The sequence below is a fragment of the Gossypium arboreum genome, chromosome 8 (assembly GCF_025698485.1).
Source record: "Gossypium arboreum isolate Shixiya-1 chromosome 8, ASM2569848v2, whole genome shotgun sequence".
NCBI classification, from domain to species: Eukaryota; Viridiplantae; Streptophyta; class Magnoliopsida; order Malvales; family Malvaceae; genus Gossypium; species Gossypium arboreum.
Window position 1 is genome coordinate 91,048,491 of NC_069077.1, and position 17,829 is coordinate 91,066,319.

At 32.8% G+C, this 17,829-nt stretch overlaps 1 protein-coding gene across 2 annotated transcripts; it reads right to left on the minus strand.

The window, feature by feature from the left end:
* Positions 1-11,225: 11,225 nt before the first annotated feature.
* On the minus strand, positions 11,226-16,967 carry LOC108467592 (uncharacterized). Of its 2 annotated transcripts, XM_053018251.1 has the most exons (16): positions 16,623-16,967; positions 16,234-16,282; positions 15,833-16,140; positions 15,641-15,720; positions 15,186-15,286; positions 14,906-15,028; positions 14,613-14,682; positions 14,121-14,207; positions 13,908-13,973; positions 13,589-13,681; positions 13,413-13,469; positions 13,193-13,321; positions 13,015-13,105; positions 12,509-12,597; positions 11,963-12,156; positions 11,226-11,585 (listed from the first exon to the last, which is right to left on the minus strand). In XM_053018251.1, exons 3-16 carry the CDS (start codon positions 16,056-16,058, stop codon positions 11,489-11,491), a joined length of 1,503 nt encoding a protein of 500 aa, XP_052874211.1. In that variant the 5' UTR covers positions 16,059-16,140; positions 16,234-16,282; positions 16,623-16,967; the 3' UTR covers positions 11,226-11,488. The 2 variants fall into 2 exon arrangements, with proteins under 2 accessions (XP_052874211.1, XP_052874210.1); XM_053018250.1 differs by lacking the exon at positions 16,234-16,282 and having other exon boundaries at positions 16,623-16,966.
* Positions 16,968-17,829: the final 862 nt, after the last annotated feature.

Sequence of the window (17,829 nt, forward strand, 5' to 3'; positions counted from 1 at the left end):
GACATCAATCATCAAGTTAACATAAAGTTCTAAACTTCCATTAGCTTGTTACTTAAATAGTTTTCCATACATACCTGTACCAATACTTATCTATTTATCAATAATTCTCTTATCAAACCACTCCAGCTTATAAATGCTTACGATACAAATACTTTGATTTTTCGATACCATAGTCCAACTATGGTCTTACACATACATTACCAAGGGCCTGTCGTGGTCATACATTCACGTGCCATAACCTAGCTATGGTCTTATTAACCGATTTGCCATAGCCTTGCTATGGTCTTATTCAGCATCTCGTTTACTTAAATCGTACATTAAATTTAATATCTCCACATTTATTTATTAGAATAACTATTATCTCAATTTCATCCATCAAATAAATAGATACACAATTAAATTCAATTATACAAACTTACCTCGTGTACTGAAATGACGAAACAAACTGACTATTCAATTACTTTGCTTTTTCCCCGATCTAAGTCTGAATTCTTCTTTTCTTGATCTATAAGTAATCAAAATCAACTTATTTATTCTTCTATTTATTCAATTCAATCCAAAACACACATTAGGGCTATTTTACACATTTGTCCCTAAACTTTCACATTTTTACAATTTAGTACTTATTTCACAAAATTACAAATTCATGAAATTCAAGACTAACCCATGCTAGACGAATTACCATTATACCTCTAGCAGCCCACATTTTTCATTTATTTCGCATTTCAACCACATATTTTCAATATTTCTCAACTAAATCCCTATATTGCATTTTCACTAAAAATCACTTAACAAAACTTGTATAATTCATAACAAGTATTCATATTTCATCATCAAACATCAAAGAATACATATATACATCAATGGAAACTCTCACAAATGTTAACAGTTTTGAAATCGAAGGTACGGTCTAGATATATTGAGCTACAACGAACTTAAAAACATAAAAATCACTGAAAACTGAGTCAAAAATCACTTACAATTGAAGCATGCATAGCAGAACCTTAAAAGTTCATCAATGGCTTCTTTTCTTTCTTATTTTTGGTTGGGAGAAAGATGAATGAACAAAATTTGTCTTTTGTTTTAATTAATTAATCTTTATTTAACAAATTACTTTATTAACCTTATATAAAACTATTTAAAACACCTTAATTTATGTCCATATATGTCCACTCAAGCTATTAATGGTCTAATTACAACATAAGGACTTCTATTTTTAAGTTCCATAGCTATTAGGCACCTTTACCTATTAGAACTCAAGTTTTACACTTTAGGCGATTTAATCCTTTTTTATCAAATTGACCTAACAAACGATAAAATTTCTTCACGAATTTTTTTACACATACATGCTATCATGATGTAAACATTAAAATAATAAAAAAATAAATATTTTAACTTCGAATTTGTGGTTCCGAAACCATGGTTCTGATTTGACCAAAAACGGGTTGTTACAACTCTCCCCCTTAGGGATTTTCATCCCCGAAAATCTTACCAGTGAATAGGTTCGGGTATTTTTTTCTCATAGCATCCTTGGGTTTTCATGTAGCGTCTTCAACCCCTTGTCGATGCCAAAACACTTTCACTAATGCGACTCGCTTATTTCTCAGCTCTTTAATCTCACGAGCTAAAATTCAAATCGGTTCTTCAGCATATGACATATCAGACTGAATTTCAACCTCGGTCTGGGAAATGACATGCAAAGGGTCAGATCGATATCTTCGTAGCATCAATACGTGAAAAACATTATCTATTTTCTCTAACTCAGTAATCTCAGATGGTCCGATAATCGCGGACTCAATTTCCCTTTCTGACCAAACCGCAATATCTTTTTCCATGACGACACTTTCAAAAACACTTTATCCCCAATCTGGAACTAAATATGTTTCTGTTTCAAGTTTGCGTATGATTTCTGTCGATCCGATGCTACATTCAAACTATCGTGAATTACTTTCACTTTTTCTTCAGTCTCTCTGATCAGGTCAACCCCGTGAATCTTATTTTTGCTGAGTTAACTCCAATACAATGGTGTTTGACATTTACGACTGTATAGAGCTTCGTAAGGTGCCATCTTTATACTCAATTGGAAGCTATTATTGTAAGAAAATTCAATCAGCAGTAGATATTTCTCCCAGTTACTTTTAAACTCAAGAATGTGACAATGCAACAACGCAACATATCCTCAAGTATCTGAATAACTCGTTCGGGTTGACCATCTATTTGCGGATGAAATGCAGTGCTAAAATGCAACTTTGAACCCAAAGCTTCTTGTAATTTCTTCCAAAATCGCGAAGTAAATCTTGGATCTCTATTCGAAACAATAGATAGGGGAATACCATGTAATCTCACAATTTCAGAAATATATAACTCCGCCAATTTATCAAGTGAGAAATCTGTACATACCGAAATGAAATGAGCTAATTTCGTCAATCTATCAACAACAACCCAGATCACATCTTTCCTTTTTGGAGATAAGGGCAAACCCGATACGAAATCCATTATTTCTCTATCCCACTTTTACTCAGGTATCATAATAGGCTGTAATAAACTTGACGACACTTGATGCTCAGCTTTGACTTGCTGACAAATCAAACATTTTGAAACAAATTTCGAGATATCTCGTTTCATGTCGTGCCACCAATAAAGCTATTTCAAATAGTTAGACATTTTCGTGCTTCCCGGATGTACAGATAAACAACTAGTGTGTGCTTTATTTAAAATCTTATGAATGAGTTCAGAATTTCTTGGAACACATATTTTATTATGAAACATCAAACAGTCGTCAAGCCCTATTTGAAACTCTAAATCAAAAGTCGACTCACACCGTTTTGCTTGCAATTCATTATCAAATTTTATAGCCTCACAAATCTGCTATAGAAATAAAGGTCTCGCTTTCAACTCGGCTACTATCGAACCATCGTCAGACAAAGCTAATTGTGTGTCTAAAGTACGTAAAGCAAATAAGGACTTTCGACTCAAAGCATCAGCAACTACGTTCGCTTTCCCTAGATGATAGTCAATCACTAATTCATAGTCTTTTAGCAATTCTAACCATCTCCCCTATCACAAATTCAAATCTTTCTGAGTCATCAGATATTTCAAGCTTTTGTGGTCGATATAAATATGGCATTTCCCACCAAACAAGTAATGACACCAAATTTTCAATGCGAACACTATCGTGGCTAACTCTAGATCGTGCGTTGGATAATTCTTTTTGTGTGGCTTCAACTGTCTCGAGGCATAAGCTACAACTTTGCCTTCTTGCATCAAAACACAACCCAGGCCATTTAACAATACATCACTGAAAACCACAAATTATTTACCCGACTTAGGCTGAACTAACACTGGTGCCTCTGTCAATAATGCTTTCAACTGCTTGAAGCTCTACTGACACTTTTCTAACGACTCAAATTTAATATCTTTTTGAAGCAATCATGTAATCGGAGTCGCAATCATTGAGAAGCCTTTCACAAATCATCTATAATAGCCGACAAGTCCTAGAAAACTATGGACTTCGGATACATTTCTCGGAGGCTTCCAATCTATAACCGCAGAAATTTTGCTCGAGTCAACTCAGATACCCTCAGCTGAAACTATATGTCCTATAAAACTAACCTCTCGTAGGCAAAACTCACATTTGCTGAATTTTGCAAACAACTACTTATCTCTCAAAGTTGGTAACACGATTCTCAAATGCTTGGCATGCTCAGATTCATCACGAGAGTAAATCAGAATATCATTAATAAATATAACCACGAATTTGTTTAAATACGGTCTGAAAATTCCATTCATCAAATCCATAAAAATGGCAGCATCATTAGTCAATCCAAAAGGCATAAAAAGGAATTCATAATGTCTATACCTCGTTCTGAATGTCGTCTTCGGCACATCTGAGTCTTTAACTCGCAACTGATAATAACTAGATCTCAAATCAATCTTTGAAAACATTGTTGCTCCTTTCACTGATCAAATAAATCGTCAATTCTCAGTAAAGGATATTTATTCTTGATTCACTTTGTTGAGTTGTCGATAGTCTATACACATTCTCACAGAACCATCATTTTTCTTTACAAACAACACTAGTGCACCCCAGGGCGAGAAACTCAGTCTTGCGAATCCTCTATCAGTTAATTCTTACAACTGAGCTTTCAACTTTTTTAACTCTGTCGGAGCCATTCTGTACGAAGCTATCAATATTGTTGAAGTTCTCGATACTAAATCAATAGCAAATTCATCCTCTCTGATCGGTGGCAAACCTGGTAAATCTTCTGGAAACACATCTGGATACTCACAAACAACTGGTACTAATTCAATCTTTGTTTCTGGCACTTTTGTATCAAGTAGATATGCAAGATATGCATTGCATCCCTTTTTCACATATTTTAGAGCCAACATCGATGAGATTAGAGCTGCTAAACCCTTTAAATCATTTGATTCGATTCGGAGAGTTTCATTATTCTGACATTTCAACTCAATTGTCTTTTGTCTACAATTTACTACTGTATCATGCAATGTCAACCAGTCCATACCCAGAATAACATCAAACTCGTCAAATAGTAACAACATTAAACCAGACATGAAATAGTAACCCTAGTCATTAACAGACAATTCTTGCAAACTTTGTCAACCAGGACATATTTGCCTAAGGGGTTCAACACTTTTATAACAAACTCAGGAGAATCAACAAGTAAATTCATACTAGACACTAAGTTCACACATATATATGAATGAGTTTATCCAGGTTCTATCAATGCAATTACATCAATGTCATAAAGTGAGAATGTACTGATAATAACATCTGGAGATGATGCTTCTTCGCGAATGCGAATAGCATAAGTTCTGGCAAGTGCTCTAATCACTGATCTCTCAACAGCATCTTGTGTTGCACCTCTACCTCCACTCACGTTTCCAACATTACGGAATGTCTTGCAATCGTGTTGCTTTGTCTTGTACTCTGAGATTTATTTTTCTCATCTAACTCAGGACAATCTCGAATGAAATGTTCGTGCGAACCACATCTAAACAGGTTTTATCATTCAGTCTACACTTTCCAAAATTTCATTTTCCACATCGTCCACTTTCAGGTTTATTCGGTCTAACATTACCCACACTTGCCATGGATACAACCGGAGTTTTTGAACTTGAAAATTGCTTCCCACAATCTCTATTAGAGTACTCCATCGATTCATTAGATCGACTACAAACATCTTGTGATTTCTTGGATAAAGACTGATAGGGTTTATTCATCAACCTCTTTCTCGAATCTCTAGCTTCAAAATCAGCCTTTCTCTTTTCTTTGCCTAGTTCTTCAGCTTTACAAGCATGCTCAACTAACACAACGAATTCTTTTAAATCCACTATCCCAACCAAAAGTTTAATATATTCGTTCAACCTATCAACAAATTGTTTGCACATTATCTCTTCAGTTGAAACATACTCTCAAGCATATTTACTTAACTGCACAAATTCTCTTTCGTACTCGGTTACAGTCATGCGGTCTTGTTTTAGTTCTAAAAACTCTTTATGCTTTTGATCTAGAAATCGTTGACTTATGTACTTTTTCCTGAACTCAATCTGAAAAAACTCCCAGATGACTCTCTCTTTCGGCACCACAGATATTAATGTATTCCGACACTGGTATGCAGTGTCTCTCAAAAGAGATATAGCATACTTTAAACATTCAGCCGGTGTGCAGGAAAGTTCATCAAACACTTGGATCGTATTTTCAAGCCAAAACTCGGCTCTCTCAAGATCATCATCAACTTTAGCCCTGAACTCTTCAGCCCCATGCTTAATTTTATCGACTGACGGCTTATTCAATCGTATTGGATCAATAACTTGAAGAACTATGGGGATTGGTTGAGGATTTGGCGGGGGTGGAGGTCGTTGAGCAGTCGGATTTGTTCAGACATATTGAGTGAACCACTCGTTCATCATCTAGAAAAAGGCTTCTTTAGCCTCACCTCCGTGACTATTCGATACAGGTCTAGATTCGGAAGGCGCTATCCCTTGAGCGGGAGCTGGCACATTACTCTCAACATCATCTACTACAGCTCGTTCGGGATTCATTACTATACAAAACATAGTTTATAATGTCAGGATTCATCACACTATCACAGGTTATATATGGCATGTATAGCTAGACTCTCACATACGCTACGTTAGTCTTAGAATCGACTAAACCGTAGCTCTAATACCAATAAATGTAACACCCCTCACCCGTATTCAACACTGGAATAGGGTTACGGAGCATTACTAGACTTACAATACATAAAAAATATACTTTTATCATACGTTCAATCTTTTCATATGACCATCATACAAATTCAATCAGTTTATCCCTTGTACGAGCCTTTGAGGCCCTAAACATGCTTTAGGAGCAGTTCGAGACAAAACCGATAACTTATAAAACTTTTACGAAACTGTGAATTTTTTTCTCAAAACAGAGGACACATGCCCATATGGCCAGGTCGTGTGTCTCACACGGACACTCAACACGCCCCTGTCACAGGCCGTGTGAAAACAAGGGGTACATACTAACTTGGGTCAGACGGCCAACCACACGCCCGTGTGTCTAACCCGTTGCCCTTCGAAGTGGCCACACAGGCCCATGTGCCAAGCCGTGTGCTAGGCCGTGCCAAACCTATAGAGTATACTGACTTATACAACATGGCCAAGTTACATGCCTATGTGCTAGACCGTGTGCAAATTAGGGGGTATACTGACTTATATCACACGGCTGGTCACACGCCCGTGTGTGAGACCGTGTGGAGCATACTGACTTCATTTTAATATCAACACCAGGGGACACACAGCCTTGCAACATGACCGTATGTCGCACACGGCTGAGACACACGCCCGTGTCTCTGCCTGTGTGAACAAAAATAGGCCATTTACCAAGCCATTTTGCCACCCATTTTGCACATACCTATACAAGCCCAATTGGTACAATTTCAAGGCACTAGTATGCATCCAAACACCATCAACCAATGTTCAATTCATAACATTTTTTTACCCACAAAACAAATCACAAATATACTACAATTTCTCATCCAATTTCATACCTAATTCATACGATTCAACCAACTAAACTCTTCCAAACATGCATTATCATACACTAATTCAAAAGCATATAACTTCCCAAATTTTCAACTTCAATCACACAATATAGATCAATTACCAAGCTCAAAATAGAACCATTTGCACATATATATATACATTATCAAGTTCATCATCATATGCCAACTCAAATGGCCAAAATACATGACTATCAAACATACCAAAATGACACAAGCCTATGAATGCCATATACCAAATATACACAACTTCAAAAGTACCAAAATAGATGTTTGATAGTGTGATGAAGTCTCTGACGATCCCCGATTCCGAGCTAGCTTCGATATACTATAAAACATAGAAGCAAAATAAGCAGAGTAAGCTATAAACCTTAGTAAGTTCGTAGGTAAATATGAAATAATCTCATCATTCACTAACATTTCTAAATGGATGACATAAATTGCATTAAAGGCATCAATCATCAAGTTAACATAAAGTTCTCAACTTCCATTAGCTTGTTATTCGAATAGTTTTCCGTACATACCTATACCGATTTTTCGATGCCATAGTCCAACTATGGTCTTACACATACATTGCCAAGGCCCTGTCGTGGTTTTACATTCATGTGTCATAACTCAATTATGGTCTTATTATACGATTTGCCATAGCCCTACTATGGTCTTATTCAGCATCTCGTTTACTTAAACCGTACATTAAATTTAATATCTCCATATTTATCTATTAGAGTAACTACTATCTAAATTTCATCCATCAAATAAATAGATACACATTTAAGTTCAATTATACAAACTTACCTCGTGTACTGAAATGACGAAACAAACTGACTATTCAATTACTTTGCTTTTTCCCCGATCTAAGTCTAAATTCTTCTTTTCTTGATCTATAAGTAATCAAAATCAACTTATTTATTCTTCTATTTATTCAATTCAATCCAAAACACACATTAGGGCTATTTTACACATTTGTCCCTAAACTTTCACATTTTTACAATTTAGTACTTATTTCACAAAATTACAAATTCATGAAATTCAAGACTAACCCATGCTAGCTGAATTACCATTATACCCCTAGTAGCCCACATTTTTCATTTATTTCACATTTCAAGTACACATTTTCAATATTTCTCAATTAAATCCCTATATTGCATTTTCACTAAAAATCACTTAACAAAACTTGTATAATTCATAACAAATATTCATATTTCATCATCAAACATCAAAGAATACATATATACATCAATGGAAACTCTCACAAATGTTAACATTTTTGAAATCGAAGGTACGGGCTAGATATATTGAGCTACAACGAACTCAAAAACATAAAAATCACTAAAAACCGAGTCAAAAATCACTTGCAATTGAAGCATGCATAGCCGAACCTTCAAATTTCATCAATGGCTTCTTTTCTTTCTTATTTTCGGATGGTAGAAAGATGAATGAATAAAATTTGTCTTTTGTTTTAATTAATTAATCTTTATTTAACAAATTACTTTATTAACCTTATATAAAACTATTTAAAACACCTTAATTTATGTCCATATGTGTCCACTCAAGCTATTAATGGTCTAATTACAACATAAGGACCTCTATTTTTAAGTTCCATAGCTAGTAGACACCTTTAGCTATTAGAACTCAAGTTTTACACTTTAGGCGATTTAATCCTTTTTATCAAATTGACCTAACAAACGATAAATTTTCTTCACGAAATGTTTTACACATGCATTCTATCATGCCATAAACATTAAAATAATAATAAAATAAATATTTCAACTTCGGATTTGTGGTTCCGAAACTACTGTTCTAATTTGACCAAAAACGGGCTGTTACAGTAACAAATTCTAAATTGTTTAATTTTTGGACTAGTAAGTTCAGTATATTACACTATGAATAGGAAAAGGTAACTGAGTATACCACATGATGAACGAATACATAGGGAAACATGTATGTTTGGTTGAATAATAGGTAGTTAGAATTTTATAACTTAGTTAATTAAGGGTCCGTTTGTTTACATGTAAAAAGTTTTACAGAAAATGTTTTCTGCATTTTCTTATGTTTGTTTCACAAAAAATAGCTCGTTCAATGGAAAATGACTTACAAATCAACGTAAAATAAGCTCATTTTCCTATAAAATGAGTTACCCTTTTGAAAGTGTAAATCATTTTTCAAAAAGAGCTCCTCTATAGGTAATTTTATTTTTATATAAAAATAAATTAAATTAATCTTAATATTATTATACTGATAATAATTTTTATTTTTGTTTCTTAAAAATAAAATTATTAAAATATTATATTTTTAATATTATTAAACATACATATTTAATTATTTATATTTTTCATATAATAAATTATTAATATAATTTATTATTTTAATAAATTATTTAAAATTTCAATTTTATTTTAATAATAAATTTTAAAATGATCATTTTAAATAATATTCTTCACGTATTATTGAAAATATTCAATATTAATATTTTAATAATAAATATTTATTACAATTATAAATATACTAATAATAAATATTTTGTAGTATAAAGGTTAAAATAAGCCATAAGTCTATATACTCTTCATAAATTTACAATTTAATCTCTGTACTTTTATTTTCAAGAATTTAATCCTCTACTTTTCAGATCTGAAAATCAAGTCCAATTGTTGACATTGTTAATTTTTTTCAATTTTGTTGATGTCACATTTTAAATAAAAATACTCACTTGGTAGTCATGCAACTAAAAATGACGTTGTAATGAATTTGAATTTAACAAAATATTTTTAATATATGCAAAAACAATGTCAAATATAAATTTATAGATATAAAATAAACTCAATTAAACAATAAAAAGGTAAGAAAATCTCAAATGTATGTTTGTTTCATTGAAAATAGCTTTTATGAAATATTTTTAAGAAATCTGTCAAACAACAGAAAATTTTTTACATAGATTCATCCAAACACCAAAAAAAATAAACTTTTTCAAGAAAGTAATTTATTTTCTAGAAATCATTTTCAGACGGTCATTTTCAATGAAATAAACAGACCCTAAATCCATGAATATTGAAGTGCCTAGGGATGACCTAAGGCATTGTTTGGTTTAAACTAAAGCAAAAAATCCAACCATATACATGTATACGCTAGTACCTATAATTGTGCCTAATCCACTTTCTTAATGAACCTTTAAAGGAAACCATAAGCCTAAAGAAAATTTATTTACCTTTCTTCTTAGTCCATGAATGAATGCACGAATTTAGATGTCAGACCATAGATATTGAGGGATAGGTAGATACATTAAGGAGTCTTTTAAAATAAAAATCAAAGTGAAAAAATAAAAAATGATATGATATAGTAAGTATAGGATTCTTGCAAGCAAAAATGCCTAAATGAAAAATAGTGAGAGAACAAAAACATTGTCATGAGGGTTAAAAGCCAAGTGAGAGACATAAAAGCATAAAATGGGTTAAAAGCAATGTGAGTGAAAATGAGCAAAATAAAGTGATTAAATTAAAATCACAAAAATGTAGGTAATTTTCATTCATGTAGCGCAAAAATCTCCCTAAGCTGATTGTACTTGCCAATATCAAAATGTGTCTTACATTAGGAGAGAAAAAGGATTGTGAGAGAGAGATAAAATAAGGTCAACTTCAAGTTATAGCAAGGGATGTATAGGATACAATATGACGTGCCAAACTATTTTCATGCTTGAATCATTTTGTAGGGTCTTATTCTTTAAATCCGAACCAACCCTAAGTCTTAGAATATTATAAGTCGAATAGTCCTATGTGACTTAGGCAACTTTATTCATAGATGGATAATTATATTCTATTTTAGAAAATAGTTATGCCCTCAAATGTAAAAGAAAAAAAATTATCAATTACATTAATGAATATTGTAGAAGTTTAATATTATATAATTATTTTTATAGATTCATTTACTATAATTTAATCTATAAGTTATTAAATATTAAAACTTTCTTGTAACAAATTTTATCAACAAAATCAATTTAAAAGTTAAAATTTATTTAAATTTATTTATTTATTAACATAAATATAAAATTATTTAATTTGAAATTTTATAAAAAATCAAAATAAAACATGCTTCCTTAAATTTAAAATGTATTTACATCATTTACTTGTAGTTAATTTAAAGTTCATATTTATATAAAGATTATCAGACAAATAGACTTGGATTATTCATTATTATTATTAAATATGGTTAAAATTTGAAGGTCACGTTTTAATCCAAACTTACACAAATGACAATGTGGTTGCTAACATACATAGATCCAACCAACACCAAACAAAATAAAAATGAAATGCAAAGTTGTCCTGATCAAATTCGTGACCAAAGGCACCGAGGGTCAGCTGAAACGTTGTTGAATGTATGTCTTTGTTATTGGGTTTAGAATTACACATCTTGGCTGTATGCTTTTATACTTGAGCAGCATCTGCCTTGGGAAATTGCTGAGAAAGCTGCCTCTCCTCCGCGTGCTGTTCAAGGTATTCTTTGCTGTTCATTTCTGTTAGTCTGCATAATTGTATTTCAGAGTCAGATTTTCTTAAAAGAAATCAATGTCATCCTGGATATGCCTAATTACCCAACACCAAACATTCCAAATTGTCGGACATAGGTATGAAGTTATAATCTTCCAAATATATATATAGAAAGAAGTTAACCATGCCTGCATCTAATACTCACTTCCGAATCTGGATAACAAAGAATTTTAGCAACAGACATGAAGTACTAAACAGAAGTAAAAGCTTTAAACCTCAGAGTCTGCAGGGTACGCTCATATCAATTGGTGTTTGATTGCAGTAAAAACTAACGAAAAACTAGCACAAATAAAAAAGTTCAGAAACATAAATAAGACACGGTTTATATGTGAAGAAGGTTAGCATTTGTACCTACTAATGGTGCGGTCTTTTGTAAATCCCAACTCATTATCCACACAAAGGTTTGAATCATCATTTCTTCTTGACCTCGAGGAGGTTCTAGGAGCCATATGCTGGGCATCTGAAGCGGTTACGATATTTTCAAATAGTTCTAGTGGGGTACCCTCGGCAGTACACAACAATCTGGCCTTGTTCTCATACATTACCTGAAACAGGGTGGAAAAAATGAGAAATAACATTTGCTTTTCTTTTTCTTTTTCTTTTTCTTTTTCTTTTTTATAACAATGAAGAATCAAAGTCAAGATACGGATCTATCATATATTTTCATTCATCCCAATAGGACTGCTAGGTAGCAATTCATTCATCGTAAACAGAATCATTCCAGTACTCACAATACTGCTCTGCATGCATTTACTGTATCTCATATACAACCAAACCAATATCTATCTAGAGACAATAAAGAAAGAAATGAGATTAAACACTTCTCTGTAACTATGAAAGACTAGTCTTATGAGATCCAAAAACAGTCAAACCTATATAAGAAGCAATGGAGCATACATCAACTAAAGTGACAAACCGATATGCTGCTGTCCTGTTGTGGAGCCCGAATTTTGGAACACCTTCCAGCGCTAGGGTGTGAAAGTTCTCTGCAAGAAGAAGGTAATATGAGAAATATAATTGGAACATATCCAGGAAAAAAGAAAAATTAACCAAAAGGAGATGCCTAACGCATCTTCCATCAAAAGAACTAAATCCACAGGCTGCTCCGACCAAGGAAGCCTCCCTTTGACAAAATGAGTGTGTCGAATACATCAAGAAGACCGAACTTTTAGTAAAAATGAATATGGTTTCTTCTGTTTATGCTGGAGGAACACGGTTAACATAATAAATCAGACATTTTCATGCAGTTATTGGTAATGAATGCCAGTTTACCGTAGGAATAACTATAAATTATTTTTCTAATCTGAAGTACCAAAATTATTCAAGACATCCTTATCCTAATCAGTTGAGACTCAGAACAATAAAAGCAGTCTAGACGTCAACATTGCTCGAGTATCACTTACTGAACAATCCAAAGTAGTCTGCAGCCCCAAGAGGTTGGTCACAAAGTTCCTCAAACGAGAAATAAGCACATCCATTAGCACCAAGGGGAACCTGGTCAAAAGAAACAAAAAGGAAACATTATCAATCAATCAAGACATGTACCCTACATTCAATAGAATTTAGTACAATAGCACATACCTGCAACGTCCTACCCATAACTACTTCAGCCACTTGTGGACTAGCAACATGTTCACCAATCAACTGCTGAAAGGTCGTTTTTAGTAGGCTGGACAAATCTTTGCCAATGAAGTAGAAACCTTCTTCTGCCTGAGCATCAGAATCAGAATATGATAATTTCAGGCTAGATTGGCAGAAATGAAATTTCAGTCAATCTACACAAGAATGATTTATATCATACCGAGGTCAGTTTCCGGTAGTCTACTGCTGAACCAATTTCATGAACAATACATCTTTCCTACAGAAACATATGCTCCGGAGGTTTTAGCAACTTTTGAACAGGTCATTGAACTTCACTTACCACCCAACAAATGACCAAATACCCAATTTACTACATTAAGATGTCTGCACCCATACCTTCAAAGTGGCAATGAAGGGTAGAAAAAGATCCCTCTGCAATCCACCTTCATAGAGACTATCTGGAGCACGATTTGAAGTTGCAACAAGTATCTACACTTCCTCCCATCAGAGTCCAAGCAATTAAGTTTAATGTTAATTTAAATAGAAAATGAGTGCCAACACAAAATAATTACAATTACAACAAGATATGTTTATTGCAACAAGTATCTACACTTCCTCCCATCAGAGTCCAAGCAATTAAGTTTAATGTTAATTTAAATAGAAAATGAGTGCCAACACAAAATAATTACAATTACAACAAGATATGTTTACTTACAACTCCATTGCTAAATAAATGTCCAAAGAGACGATTCAATATTAATGCATCAGCTACATCAGTCACCTACAAAAGACCACAAATGTGCAAATCAAAATTTGACTGCAGAAATATGAAGAAACTGATTTGAATGTTAATCAGAATAATAAAAGATAATTCAATAAATTTTTTTCCCTTGTTTGAGGAAAATTAATAGAACTACAAACGTTGTACCATAAATTCATCTAGACACAGTAAAATCGCATCATCAGATATCTCTCCTGCCACAACTTCAAGTGGATCTGCCACACCCCTGTGCCTCTGCAATTGTTAGTCATTGTTATAACTCGCCAAAGCATCAGAAGATCGTTTTGTCAAAAAATTCCAACTACTTGTGAAATCTTGAAAATGAGAAAATCTTATGTCTGATCAAGTGCATAGTACATACACATTAGGACATGGGTGCATAAATAAATGCACATAAACAGGTTGCAACCTGGCAAATATGCACATTCAGGTAATTGTCACTGACACTATCAATAACTTTAAGGTAGAAATATCACCAGATGCCAATTTATACTTAAGAATAATGAGCAAAACAGAAGTTGAATTGAAACAGCTCAATTACTATATTCATTTCTAAGTCTTGTCTGCAATACAAGGTGTTACTTACTTAATCACTAACTTCTTCAACTAGGAGAAACATACGATCATACATATTCTCACCTGCAAGCAGCTGTGGACATCCAACATAAAGTCGTGAAAATGGATCCTTTTCTTCCTCCAATTGCAGGGCCTGAAACAGTGGAAATAGAACGTATGATAGGGATCAGCAAATATGAGCAATTGGGACGGCTAGCAATGATGAGTCAGATATCACAGGTTTACACACATAAGAAACCATATATTATGTGGACATATACCCATATTTTGAGTTGAATACGATTTTATCTCCATTATTGTAACTAACAGCATGATATATGATAAATTACCAAAATAAGCATGCTAATGAAACTTACAATTGATCAAAGAAGAGGTCCATCAACATAGTTTTCCCAGTGCCTACTCCTCCGTAAAGATATAGTCCCTTGACAGGGGAGTATGAAGACTGTGGCATTAAACGAGACCAAAACCACCTACTCCTGAAGAAAAACTAAAAATTGACGAATGAAATAAAACAAGAAGAATGCAGTAAAACTAAATTGTGTTTAATATGAACAGCATGAATACAGGCTATCCATAAACAAACAAAATGGGAAAACAGGGGACTAACATGGGGGCAATAAAGCAGAACATTACCTAACAGGTTTCTCATGAACCGCATAGCGATCCAACCGACAGGCTGCAGCTGACTCAACAATCTCATCATAAAGTCTTTGAAGTTCTCTTAAAGTGCCTACCTGCAAAAATCACTATTACAATAATGTCACAATGCTACCTGACCACCACACCTCAAAACTGCCTAGCAGAATACCAGCAGAACACATGATTTCCATATAATACAAACCAATTAATAACTACAAACACATGATCTCCATATGTTACAAGCCATGTCACACGAAATTCCTATTAAGTATTGAGCAGGTGAGCAAAGTTTCATCCAAATAGTGCATTGCTCTTGATTGATAATCGGTCGGTTCAAACAAACAATAACTCGAATATCAAGAATAAGACCCTTATAAATTTATTTACTTAACAATTTATCCTCAAAAACAAAATAAAAAACAAATGCAAGCCTAAAGAGAAATTCATACCTGGCAGGCATCACCGTCAAAGAGCTCACCAGCTTCAATTCTTCGTTCATACTCCACAAGGGGGCCTCCTCTGTTCACCTCTGCATATAATAATAATAATGAAAAAATAAAATAAAACAACAATTTGGCATCAGGTGTATTTCCTAAGCAAATTTACTACTTAAACAGAAAAGAATGGAAAGGGAATAGAACCTGTGATGTCAACTTTACTTGAAGCATCCGTTGAGAAAGGTGTTAATATAAAAAATGCGGGGAATAAAAATCTATGGATTTCGGCATTATCAGGAAGTCTATAAACAGAAGTAGAATTGATTTCAATCAAATGGCTTGGTTTCCTTAAAAAGGCACTCGAATAACTTTTCATCGGCTGTGGAAAAGCTGATCTTATGTTGCGAACTGATCGAACAGCCGCTCTCATTTTCAATTAAAAACAGAATTCCAGTAAAAAGTTTATTCTCCAACTAAATAAGAGCTTGAAGTTCTTAAACTCCTTCAGTTTCCTGGAAGAAGAGGAAAAAAAAAAAGTTAGTCTGCAAATTTATGAAACCCAATAAATTCTGGAATTAAATTTTAAAAATAAAAATAAAACCCACTTGTCTGCGCAGCCTAAATATTTCATCATCAATCAACTTTTGCTCTTTTCTGAAGAGAATAAGAATATATATATATATATAGAGAGAGAGAGAGAGAGAGAGGATTAAACAGGAATTTTTTCTAATCAATGAATAATTGTTCGGCGTGAATTAAAAGGTTGAATATTGACAAATCACAAAAATTACAGAAAAAGACAGGAAGTGCTAAAGCAGTCAAGCCTCTTATTTCTTCTATGATATTAGTATATATTGAAATCTAAACGGCGTTCGATCCTAATGCTTCAAATTTCCAGTTTAGAAACAAAATTAAGAAAAGAATTTATGAGGGAAAAAAAGAGAGTATGGATTATTCGGACGTCAAATGAGAAAATAAAAGTAAAATAACTCACCTGATCAATTCAGTAGGCTCTATTAAACTTTAGGACATATAAAATATATGAGATTCCCAAGCAGGAAAACAAGGAAACAAAAAAAAAATTAACTTAAAAAAAAAAAGAAGAAGAAGATTGATGCGTTGAAATTGTTTTTGGGTTGTGGGAACGATAAGCGACCCAAAGTTTCAGGCAAGTCCCTCCCAAGAAACAGGGAGAAAAGAAAGAAAAGAAAAGAAAAGAAAGGGGGGTGTTGGAGGAGGTGAGAGGAGACCGAGAACGCCGACTTGGTATGGTTTACACGTAGGCTTGGGCTGTCGTTGCAAAGGCACCAAGTCCTATATTTCTATATTAATACATGTGTTAAATCTATTTAAATATACCTAATAAAAAAATCAAATGGAGGCTTTTCCTTACTTGGTAAAAGTAAGGTTTTTGATTCTTGGATTTTTCTGTTCAAGACTTGGGGTTAGTTATCCATTGCTGTTACGGTTAAAATGTGTGATAAGAAAAATTTTGTGAAAAAATATAGTTTGTTCTTTTTAGTATTTTTTATTGGGAGTAAATTTTCTAATTTTTTTTAAATTACCCGATAAAATAACTTGATATTAACTCTTCTAAAAATAAAATTTACAAAATAAATATTTATATAAACTCGAGTTTTAATAAACGATGTAAGATATAGTTATATATGAACTCATAATTTATTTGTAGTTTGCTCCTAAATAAAATAAAATTGCTTGTTTTTTAACTAACAACCTAAACTTGAAGCCTAAACTTAATTCTTAAAAATTAAAGACAACTTTTTACAATATTAAACTCTAACCAAATATATTTTGTTATCTTTAAATGCTATCTTTTGTCTAAGATTGTTCAAATTATAATTTGAGAAGGTTGGTCTTTAGACAACTAATTATTATCTTTAAATTATTTTTGGGTAATTCGGTAAATAATTCATGTTATTTATTTTATAATTTTTTATTTTCTTTTATTTTTTGTCATGAAAATTTTATACATTTATCTGTGTTATTTTTTGTTTTATAATAGTCTATTAATTTATATTAAAAATATTATTTACACTTGTAAATTTTTTATCTTTTCCTACAAATAAGAAAATAAATAAATATTTTCTCATAAAAATATTTTTGTAAATATGTAAAATTATTTAAGTAATTTTCTTGATTGATCTAGTTTCAACTCGACACTAAATTTACATTTTATTTTA

Bases quoted from the DNA above. Each gene is read 5' to 3' on its own strand.
- LOC108467592 (XM_053018251.1), bottom strand. From the start codon at position 16,058: ATGAGAGCGGCTGTTCGATCAGTTCGCAACATAAGATCAGCTTTTCCA. The intron at 15,029-15,185 runs GTAATGTTCTGC...GTTTTTCTTCAG, and splicing joins GTTCATGAGAAACCTGTTAG to GAGTAGGTGGTTTTGGTCTC. The intron at 12,157-12,508 runs GTATGCTCCATT...ACCCTGTTTCAG, and splicing joins GGTTTGTCACTTTAGTTGAT to GTAATGTATGAGAACAAGGC.